The sequence below is a fragment of the Sinocyclocheilus rhinocerous genome, unplaced genomic scaffold, assembly GCF_001515625.1.
Source record: "Sinocyclocheilus rhinocerous isolate Xijiao unplaced genomic scaffold, SAMN03320098_v1.1 scaffold144, whole genome shotgun sequence".
NCBI classification, from domain to species: Eukaryota; Metazoa; Chordata; class Actinopteri; order Cypriniformes; family Cyprinidae; genus Sinocyclocheilus; species Sinocyclocheilus rhinocerous.
In genome coordinates, this window is record NW_015645650.1 from 888386 (window position 1) to 900201 (window position 11816).

Genomic DNA, 11816 nt, shown 5'->3' on the forward strand with positions numbered 1-11816 from the left:
TTTAAAGTGTAAGTTATGTTTACACTGATAGCATTTATGTGATAATATAATATAATATAATATAATATATAATTATTGGTTTATATACATTACTGTTCAAAAGTCTGGGGTCAGTACAATTATTTTTAAAGAAATTATTAATATTACTCAGCGAGAACGATAAATTGATTTTTAAAAATAGCAAAGACATCTATAATGTGACAAAAGATTTATATTTAAAGTACATGCTGTTCCTTTTAACTTTAAATCCATCAAAGAATCCTAAAAAATGTATCATAGTTTCCAAAAAAAAAAAAGGTTTCTTGAGAACTAAATCAGCTCATTAGAATGATTTCTAAATGATCATGTGAAACTGAAGACTGGAGCATGGCCTCCTGAATCCACAGGAATAAAATACATCATATTAAAATATAAAACTATAATAATATAATAGAATATCTAATAATATTTTACAATATTACTGTTTTACTGTATTTTTGATCAAATGAAATCAGCCTTGGTGACTTTTTCCCAAAAAAGTACCCACACTTTTGAACATGATCATCATTTATTAAAATATTAACATGTAGTTCTGTTTAAACATTTTTTATTTGTTTTATATAACTTCAAATTATTCAGATAATTAAGATGCTAATGAGTTTACAGACTAATTTGGTGTTAATGGCAGCATGTTTGTGTGTTTGTTGTACTAGAGCTTGTGCGCGCGAGAGGTGTGGAAGAAAGCACTGCTTAAGTTAGGCCTTTTCACCAGCGGTGTGTGAGAAACCCCTGGCTGTGTCCACAGCCAATACACGTCCTTAACGCAGACTACAGAGCACAAGGATGGAGCACAGTCCATACTGAGTGGGGTACAAATTCCCACCAAAACCGTGAATTGCACAAAAATGTAGAAGAGTGAAAATGGGGGTTTTGGGGATAAAAGAAGCTAAAAAAGATCCGGTCAATTTTCCTATGTGGGTGTTCATTTTATATTTTACAGACAATGTTCCTTTAAAAGCCAGCACCTGGAAATCCCATTAGATGTGCATATAAAATCCCCCATGATTAATAGTATATGAGGCAGGGCTGGGTTGGGGGGTACCAACATGTGGACTGCAGGACTCCTCCTCTGCAAGCTCACGTTACACTCCATAAACTTGCTACTCTTTCCCACCTAAGTGTTTAAAAAGGAGGAGGGATCGCTTGTCAGGAATGTCTCAGAACTGTGAAAAGAGCGTGTAGAGCTGAGAGTGGATGTAGTGGGTCAGGCTGAAAGCTGAATGAGAGAGTGTGTGAGCTGATGTTTTACACCAGACTAACGGAAAGGCGGTCTGCTTTCAAACATCTGCTTATTGATTTGCAAAGGTGGACTTTGAGGCATTGATGTGCACATGCTGAAGTGGATATTTCCCACGTTGACTTGCACCAGACCCAAAAAGCTGCATCTCTGAGGACACCTACTCTGTGCTGTGTGCTCTTCAGCATGGATCAGCCAGCTAGTAGTTGCATGCGGAGCCCTCACACGGGCAGTGCTCTGTGGGGCTGTGTCAGGAGCTCCCATTCAGGAGGGTCCGGAGCCGGGCTGCAGCCCTACCAGCAGGCCCCATTCGCCCTGCACCAGAAGCACGATTTCCTGGCCTACACAGACTTCTCCTTGGTGCCGGCGCCGCACGCTTACCCTCGTGAGGACAGACTGTATCCGGAGGCTCACGGCGGGTACCAGCGGACGGAGTGGCAGTTCTCTCCTTGTGAACCCAGAGGCAGAGGGCAGGAGCCGTGCCAGCGGGCGGCAGAAGCCGTGGGAGCTGAATTGGACAGTGCAGGGGGAGACAGGCTGCCTGGAGCAGTCACAGCATGTCTTGAGGGAGAATACTCTCCTCAAAGTGTGCCAGCGGTTGACACAGAGAAAAAAAGCTCCAAACGGAAAAGAGAAATCACAGGTGAGTCATTTAGGCAAGAGTGAATGAGATATGAGGCAATGGCTGGAGTGATTCACTCCGAATCATGTGAACTTTCTCATTTGTTGCCTGCTCAGAAATTGTAGCGCTTTATGTAAAATATTTAACTTAGCATCATTTGTGCACAAAATTCAGTGTAAGGGTTGTTTGTGTTGACAAACACACCGTCGCTGTGGTTATAGCGATAGTGGTCTGTCTTTATCCAAAAACGAAAATTCTGTGATCATTTACTCACATTCTCATCATTTTAAACCTGGATGACTTTCTTTCTTCTGTGTCAAACAAAAAAAGATCAATTATCACAACTGTTTTTGTCTATGTAATGAAAGTCAGTGGGGTCCAAAACAACACTCGAACCCACTGACTTTCATTGTATGGGCAAAAAACACTTTTCCTTTTTTTTTGTTTCGCCCGAATAATAAAATATATATAAAAAGAGGGCGAACGATGACAGAATTTCATTTTCGATTGAACTAAGGAAGTAATAGATTTTACTCCAGATATTCTATTTAAAACTCCTCACAGCAAGCATGCACATGAAGGATGACCTATAACACATTTTGTGCATATTATTCTGCAGTTGTTTCCTTCTATTGTTGGAGGCTCTTAGGTAAAGTCCAGCTTTAAAGTTTTTGCTATTGTTTTCAACTCATCTGTCTGTCACACTTTCTCAACACAGATCTGATTTTCTAAAATATTTTGATTCAAATGAAAGATGTAAAAGATCTAAAATGGAAATGTCAACAAAAGAATCAGATTTTGTTGTCATGGACTGTGAATAAGTGGATATATGTGTTATGAATCTCTTCATGTCTAATATACTGGACTTCCAAAAGAAAAGATGTTCAAAAATGAAGCCAGCATCTTGTGTCCAGTATCAGAAGTGTCATATTACTGCAATTGATTCATAGAAGGTTTATTATTATTATTAAAATTACCTTTACAGCACCTCGATAGTGTTCTCTGAATCAAAATGTAAAGTTTTGTGCTAAAAGTTCATATTCACCATTTTCATATCTAAATAAATGTAGGTTTTGATGAGTCCTACAATTTCTGGCTAATGATATCCATATCTACATCATTTTTGTAATGAACGCTCTCCATATTTCCGATTTCACGCTATTCTGAGAGGAGGAAAAGTGAACCTCAGTGTTTGTGGCACATCTGGTGCATTAATTTAATCTCTCAGCCTTTCTGTGGAAACTGAGACCGCTTTTCTGGGATCAGGGAAAATTTCTTGAAGATAAATAAATTTCTCCATTAGTGATTTGTATAGCATTGGCCAAAACAGCAAGACAATATTCGTTATGATTGGCATTTAAAAATGATTAGCTCAAATCCATATCACATGCCTTCTGCTACAACAATGCATCCAGGCCTCATAGTCTAATGTGGGGAATAAATATACCCTTTCCTTCTCTGATTTACCTTAATGTAACCCTACATCACTTGCGGTCGAAACAAGCCAGACCACGTCTGTAATATAACTTGCCTGCGATCCCACATCTACATTCTTATCCATTGACATTTTCCTGTCGCTAAGCAATAACAGAATCTCCACAGAACACACTCTCCATTTGACTGGAGAGAAATTCACCATCATGAAAATATTCATCACCGAGGTTGAAGTTTAAGGCGTGCATTAATATGAGGGAAGGTGTTGGTGTAAATGATAGAATGAAGGTGTGAAAATTTTGGCAAGGATATGATAATCAAATCTGGTAGTGATTATGTTTTCACCAGTTTCTTTTTTACCTGAAATGACAAGCAGACACTCAATGATTGCATGAAATTGTAAACAGATGTGATATTCACTCCCAAAATGAATTCTGAATCACAAAGGATGTGCTCATCATTTTTCTTTCTCTTACATCACAGGTATGCAGTTTATTTCAGTTTAGAGAAGTAAAATTGTCATAGAAAAGAATTTAATAACATGAATTGAGACAACAGAAGAAAATTTATTTTATTTAAATATACTGAATACATTATGTTATGTGTGTGTGTGTGTGTGTAGATATATTTTTTCAGCTCTTCTGTTAGTTGTCTTTTAAAGACTACTAGTATGTGTTGAATATGTGTTTAACACATTTATTGACAGTCATTTTGACTGTTCCCTTTTGTTTGGTAACTGACAATAACTGGCGTATAACTGGGGGGGGGGGGTTGATGGGGACTTTTGCTGGGTAAATTTATTGGAGTCTGTTATTTTGGAGCATGCACATACACACAGTGCCAGGTGTTTCTCCCCCAACCTGCCACCACCTTTACATTTATTACCCTCGGCAGTGCATTTAAATGAACAGGACTTTAATGACGATAATAACGCGCCTTCTAAAAGGAACAGAGGCTACAGGTTGCCATATGTGAGAAAGTACTTGTCTCATTTTCCCACTCACATCTGGCAGTCCAGTCCATTTCACAGTCTAGCCAAGAACTGGTGAACATGAAGCACGAATTCTCACATTGACAAATTAAAGTCATTTCGCAGAAATTGCATCAGCTTTCTTTCAGTGCTACCAGTTCTAATATAAAGGGTCACAAGGTTGGAATAGCTAATTAAACATGAATGCATTTTGAGGGAAAATGTTTTTCAGTGTCAGGGAATATATAAGGCACAGATTCACACTCTGAGATTTCAGCTAGACCCATCCGAGCCTTTGTTCTTTTGTTAGCGGATTTAACAATGTTCCGGTGCATTCCTTGCTAACTTGAATTCTCTGTGGTCAGTTGTGGCCCTGACAACCCCCAAACTCCCGGCATGCTTTAACTGGGGCTCAAACACCCTGTGATCTGAACTGAGCCCAGTGCAAATGTGTGCCCTGTGTGGCCCACAAAACGGCTTGTAACCATGTTTTAATGCAGACAGAGTTTTAAACTTAACATGCATGAAAACACACGCCGCTCCTGGGGGAGCTGAACTTCAGTGTTGCATTTGAGTTTATTATTTTTTCAAGGAATAGTTGAAAATTCTGTCATCATTTACTCAACCTCATGTCATTCCAAACCTGCACAACTTTCTTTTTTCTGTGGAACAAAAAAGAAGACATTTTGATATGTGCCTATTGGCAATGACAGTCAGTAGGGTCCAAAACTACATTAGACCCACAAACCCCACTAAATATCTTCTTATGTGTTCCACTGAGTAAAGTCAAACTGTATTTTTTTTATTTTCTGGTGAACTATTCTTTTAAATAAACCTGTTTAATAAATGTTTGCTTTAAAATATGATTTAACTGTCTCATGCTAACTAGTCTCTTTTTCCTTTGTATCCTCTAGATATTCAGGACTCAAGCTTCAAAGCAGACTCGAACTGCAAGGCCAGAAAGGAACGTACTGCCTTTACCAAAGAGCAACTCCGGGAGCTGGAAGCCGAGTTCACCCACCACAACTACTTGACCCGCCTGCGCCGCTACGAGATCGCTGTCAACCTTGACCTCACTGAGAGACAGGTACAAAAGATACTTCAGCTCATGCTAGTGGTATTTTTGGCTGAAAGCAGCGAAGGAAACACTCATCCATCAATTGAGTCTGTGTGAAATATGATTGACAATACCGAAGCAGAGCCGTCATCCCATCAATCCCTGACTTCGCCCTTCAGTGATTTCGGAGGCTCTTTTTTTCTTAGGCTCAGACCACACTTAGCTTGGTCCTTGATGGTTTTCCCAGGCCTGAGTCCCAAGCATATGCCAGATCCCAGCACAACCCCGGGCTTCTCCCGAATCCCTTTGCAACTCTTTCTCCACTTTTTCCGATGCATCCTACATATCTTGGCCGTCTGCCATCCTTTGCTTTCAAAATGAGTGGCAGACAGATTCAGTCAAGAAAGAGCATGTAAAAATAGTGTGGGAACAGATGGTCCATGTTCCTGTGTTTCCACAGGGAGCGAGGGATGCACAGGGGTCACAGACTTGCTTTCCTCAGAGCTTAGCCTTCAAAAATAATGTCACAAATCTCTTGATTTGCTGGCTGCAGAATCATTTCGAATCACTCAAGAGAGTATGCGTTTATTCTCAACATCATTTCCAGACAGTTTTAATGCATCATCGTTTTTATTCACAGGTGAAAGTATGGTTTCAAAACAGACGGATGAAGTGGAAGAGAGTGAAAGGAGGACAGCCTGCATCTCCTCACGACCTTGAAGCAGATGAGATGGACTCTGCTGCGTCACCCAGCTCCGAGTAAAGCTCCGAACTAGACATTTTCTCATATTTACAGTCACCCAACTCACCCCGCTGTCCAATTTTTCACTAGTCCTTCCACGTATCTCTTTACACTGCTTCATGGACAAAAGCGTCTGTGCTTCCTGTTGCTCTTTTCGTTCAGATGACTAATTATCAACAGAGCTTCAACGGCTTGGAAGCACCATCCACTTTCAGTCCACATGTTTCACTTTCATTCATAAACAGATCGAGTTAAATCAGAGGCCTATAAAAACCCAATTACTCACGTGTAAAAACAATTTACATTAACTGTTCATGCCCTGGTTTAATAGCTTTGACCTCCAGCCGTGACGGCATGATGTAGGTGCCTGAACCCTGATCAGAAACACCTGTGAAGCTCCACAGAATGACTAGATAATCTCAGGATCACGCCAAACCACCAAAGCATCGATATCACATCTTTATTTTTTCCCTAAATTGTGTTGTCAGGTTGCTCTTAGAATAAACCGTTTCCCTTGATGGATTTTTTTCCTTTTTTTTTTGTACGTTTTTATATGAAATTAATAAAACACAGATGTTGCATAAAAATGAGAAAAAAATAAATAATTTGAAAACAGAAAAACTAATTGTGATTATTTTTTCCTCCGGTCTCATTTGAATTGTATTATGGACAATTTTATACTGACACCCACTGGCGTGGAGGCAGCATTACACCAAAAGCATGCATACATTTAATAAACGGAACATAAATATAAACGGCAATCAATTTGATGAGATTTAAAACGATGAGGTTTGCCTGACATGAATACATTTGAAATAGATTTATGATCCAAGATGGGTTGTTTCATTATCATTAAAGGGATAGTTCCACCAAAAAATGAACTTTCTGCAGCATTTACACACCATCATGTAGTTCCATGACTTTTTTATTCTCAGAAGACAAAAGAAGATATTTTGAAGAATGTTTCAGCTGTTTTCACATATAAAATAAATGACTTTAATTGTATGGACAAAAGTAGTTCTTCACACAGAAGAAAGAAGAATTTAAGTCATACAAGTTTGGAATGACATGAGGGAGAGTGACTAAAACAGAATTTTCATTTTTGGGTGAACTATGCCTTTAAGTATAATAATAATCTTCCAAAAGATTATTTCAAAGCTCTGGTGAAAGTGCAATGCTTGGGATCAACTCCGCTCTTGGCCCCAAAGTTTTGAAGGAAGCATCTGGATGGGCCCGAAAATCGATTTCAACCAGAACTTAGACCTGCCCACGTGGGGGCGATTCGCACCAGAAGTCTGGAGAGTGACCGCTGGTGTAGTGCTGTGGAGAATAATAGGTGGGTAGGAGTGAAAAGATGACTTCTCAAGTACAGGATGTTGTTGTAGCAGGTAGCCAGTCATCCAATTTCCTGCTTCCCAAAGAAAACAGTGGTAAAGCATCCAGGGTCCAGGGACTCACAATGCTGGGCCTATACTCTGGCTGGCCGGCAGGCCAAACAAAGACAGGAGACGTGAGTGGCCTGTGAGGTGGACCGGTGCAGGAATTGTTCCAAACACACCCATGATAGGGTTAAGACCCTCAGTGCTGCTACCCTTGTGCCGCCTCGACTTGCTTTCCACCATTACATGCACTATTATTGCTTTTTTAGTAATGAATATGAAAATAAGCCATGCGTATAAACTTAATTATGATATTAGAGCCCCTAATAAAAGCACACTACATTGGTCCATTTACACCTGTGACGTTTACTAAAATAAACACAGTAGGGGATTTGTCCTTTAAGACACATTCGCATGCACACTATTTAAACAGAACCGTACCGGTTTGTTTAATTTTGGCCCCCAAAAAATAGCATGTTAAGTAACGTGATCTTGAGTACTAGCACTCGTTTGCCCGGTGACTTCATTTAGATGAGGATTCTCTTGGGGTAAAACGGAGAGAGGAAACGAGAGAAAGAAAGACAGATGGTAGAGAAGTCTGGTCTACTGAACAGGATGAACGCTCACAGCTCAGACTGACAGTTAACTAAAGAAACCAGAAGACAAAGTAGGGCAGTTTCATCATTCTGTGGCTGAGTTCTCGATGACGAATGTACATTTCAGTAAGAGAGATTTTAAAGTAGCTCTTGACTGTAAGCTTTTTCAATTTGACATTTTTGTGGCCAGCAAAACAACAAGACTAACAAATATATTAGTTTGGCTATGCAACAAGAGATTCAGCCTGTAATGCAACTGCATTTCATATTGCTCAGGTACAATAAATATGGTAGAAACACATAAAGAAGCTGGTGTTGTTTGGTGTTTTGTGGGGTGGGTGGTGGTGTGATGGATAGCCGGAGGTGTGCAGGTCAGATCTATGAGCCGGCTGCAGAATTAAAGCGTGGCTCGCAGGCCTTGCTTCAGTTGCTGTGGTCCATCTGTATGGTGTTATTGTTTACAGAGGCAACATTTCACTCTGACATCAAAGCTTCATGACCCTTGAACCATAAGCCTTGCCAAACTACATTTTTGATAACTGCACTTTTTTACTGGTAACTTTTTTTAATGGGAAAAGCATATTCAAGTAATTTTCAGAGCGAGTCTTTAGCATTTTAAGCATTACAAGACCAAAACCAAATAACATTAAACATATGCTTTCTTACTTCTGAGTAGGCTAGATGAAAATTACACAATATTATTTACTTCTGGTTTACAAAATAAAAGTCAGTTCTATAATCAGTCTATTTTTGTCCAGTATGAAATTAATTATGAAATTAATAAATTCTTCCATAGGACTTCTTTTTATTTTTAATAATTTGAATATTCCTTTTCTTTTTTCAGTTATTTATTTGTTTATTTGTGCTATCACATATATTAGACACATTGTAACAATAAAAATGCCTTTCATGACATTAATAAATTCTCCCATAGTAGGTGCTTTTATTTTAATCATTTTTATTAATTATTTCTTTCATACACAAATCTTTTTTTGTTTATGCTGTTAGAGCCATTATACCTCAGAAACCATTTAATGACACCAATACATTTTTCCATAGTAAGTATAATTATTTTTATTCACTTGGATTATATTCTTTTTGTACTGATCTTTTTGTATTTATTTATTGCTATTTAGTCGATCAGTCATCATACCTAATGAGGTTTAATGTAAAAATGTTTTTCAAAGTTGTAATTAAAACAAAGATTATTGGAATATGTTTTACAAGAAAATACTATTTCATTTATTCTACTTTAAAAAAAATTATGTTTAATTTAATGTCTTACTTGTTGTTGTTGTTTTTTTTATTTATTGTTTGCAAAATTTACCAGTTAATTACTGAGATATTTTTCAATTTTTTTCAGTGTTGTTAAAAATAAAAAATGATTACAATCCCCTTGTATGTACTGAGATATTTAGGACTAAAAGGATGTCAATTGAACGAATGAACGAACGAATGAATGAATGAATGAATGAATGAATGAATCAATCAATCAATCAATCAATCAATCAATCAATCAATCAATCAAGCAATCAATTAGCTCTTACAGCCAGTAATGATCAGTTACCAGAATCAGTCTTTACTATTATGAGCTTTTATCACATATCAGTACAGAGACTCAGAGGATCAAACCACTGAGCCATGAAGTAACATAATAAAACTAGTCTGCAGTTTTTCTCTGACAGCCATCTCTACACTATTGTCCTAAGAGAACCTGCAAATTGACTCTAGTTTCTGTCTTTACAGAACTGTCTGATATTTGCTCCCTTGTCTCGGGAAGAAACTGCTGGGAAGGAGGGGAGGAAGAAACAGAGGAAATGTGTGATAGCTTCCGCACATCCTCCCAAGACAGTACTTCCACTAGGAAAAAGTAGAAGAAAAATGCATGCGTCTTGTCTGTTCAGGTGTGTGTACATGTGCATATGTGTGTGTGAGAATCTTTTGAAACAGCTTCTATTTAGAGGATGTGGTCAGCGAAGATCCACGCCCCCCAAAAGTCCCTGTAATGATTAGTGATCCCCTCAGGAGAAGTAAATCTCACAGTTTCATTGCACAATCATTCAAGATGGGCCAGAGACATGCAGTGCAGTTTTAAATTATGCAGGACTTCCTGCCATGTTCCTTTGACAGCTCTTATAACCCAAAGTAGAGAGGAGATTTTATTTGAATCTACTAAAAATAATCTCTTTTGTTGTTTGTTAGTAGTTTGGACTGACCATTTACTGCACCTCACAGCAGGAAAGAAACAGGACAGGACCTGGCCACAGCGCCCCATGAATAATCTAAAATGGAACATGAAAATCACTGCTTGACCCATATGTAGAAAGTGTTAAATCGGGAAACCATTATGTTAAAAGCGGAACATTTCTGAGTGTCATCTACCATCTTAGTCTAAGTAAGCTCTGGCAATAAAATTACTAAAAAAAAGTTTTTTTTTTTTTTTTTACAGGTTACAGACAAAAAGCTATGTTGAGAAAATAATAAAAATATTTTACATTTATTATTTTTTAATTTAAATGATTTATTTCAATTTATTGAACCATGCGCACATGGCAGCCCATAGTGGAGAACCACAGTAGCTATCCATCAGCTGCGCTGTTTCAGTCTACCTCCTCATGTCTCTCTCTCAGAGGTGTATCAGATGCCAGACAGCCCTTACCAAACAAAAGAAGTCTTGTCTGATAGTTTCATCTGATCCGGTATCTGCCACAGCAGTTTAATACCCAATACTATTGATCCTGGCAGCTGAAGGTGCTGCCCCTGTGAGATCCCCGACTCAGTGAACCACAACCATCAGGATCTGCTACACCGAACAATAGACCCTCTTACTATAGCACAGACATATGATCAATAAAAGTTATTACCTCATTTTTTTATCGTCTGCAGTAAAAGATGAGGGATCAACTGGTACATATTTTGAGAGGCTGATAGATTAAGAGACATAGTATACATGTGTTTCAACATTCCCCAGATTCCTCCTTAAAATTACTGCTATTTTATTTGACATCTGGTGCTTCTGAATTCACAAACCCATTCAGGTCAAATTGATATAAAGTCAAGTCAAGTTTCGATATAAAAAAATATTAAAAAAAATTTTCAGCTCAACTTTCTATTATTATTATTTTTTAAAATAATTAATTTATTGAATTATTTATTCATTGTTATTTTATTATATTTCCTTATTCAATGTCAAATATTTGTATTGTATAATGCATTATTAAGTATTATGTTTTTGTCTTATTATTGGAATCTATCTAAGAGATTAGACATATATTTAAATGTCTGTTTATCACTTTATTGATGAATGACAATGACTTCAGTGGCTCCTTTTAGGTAGTAAGAACATTATTCTTGGAATCCAGATATTTACAGATGCACGTTCTGGAAAACAGCAAGTGTAGCACCTAGAAAACAGTTTCAAGACTAGATAGATAGATAGATAGATAGATAGATAGATAGATAGATAGTTCTCCTCTCTAAATTCATCAGTTAGCTAATTCTACTGGAAAGAGAAAACTTGATGGAATCCAAAATCTTTTGGAAGATCAATCATTTTATGCAACTGGATAAACCCTTGTTTGGATAAATGCTTGAACTGCTTGATTGTGTAGGGTCTGATGTGAGCATGTGTGTCTGTGTAAATGGGCACTGGAGGACCTTGTTCAGGGTCGGCTCACTCAACATCACTCAGCTCGCTAAAACCATGGGAACACTTTGGGTAGGGGAAGTAAGCTTCATGC

General features: G+C 37.9%; 1 protein-coding gene across 1 annotated transcript; it reads left to right on the top strand.

The window, feature by feature from the left end:
* Positions 1 to 1220: 1220 nt before the first annotated feature.
* Positions 1221 to 6470, top strand: LOC107706874 (homeobox protein MOX-1). The gene is made up of 3 exons (XM_016510704.1): positions 1221 to 1919; positions 5217 to 5389; positions 6000 to 6470. Exons 1-3 carry the CDS (start codon positions 1463 to 1465, stop codon positions 6120 to 6122), a joined length of 753 nt encoding a protein of 250 aa, XP_016366190.1. The 5' UTR covers positions 1221 to 1462; the 3' UTR covers positions 6123 to 6470.
* The last annotated feature ends 5346 nt before the right edge of the window (positions 6471 to 11816 follow it).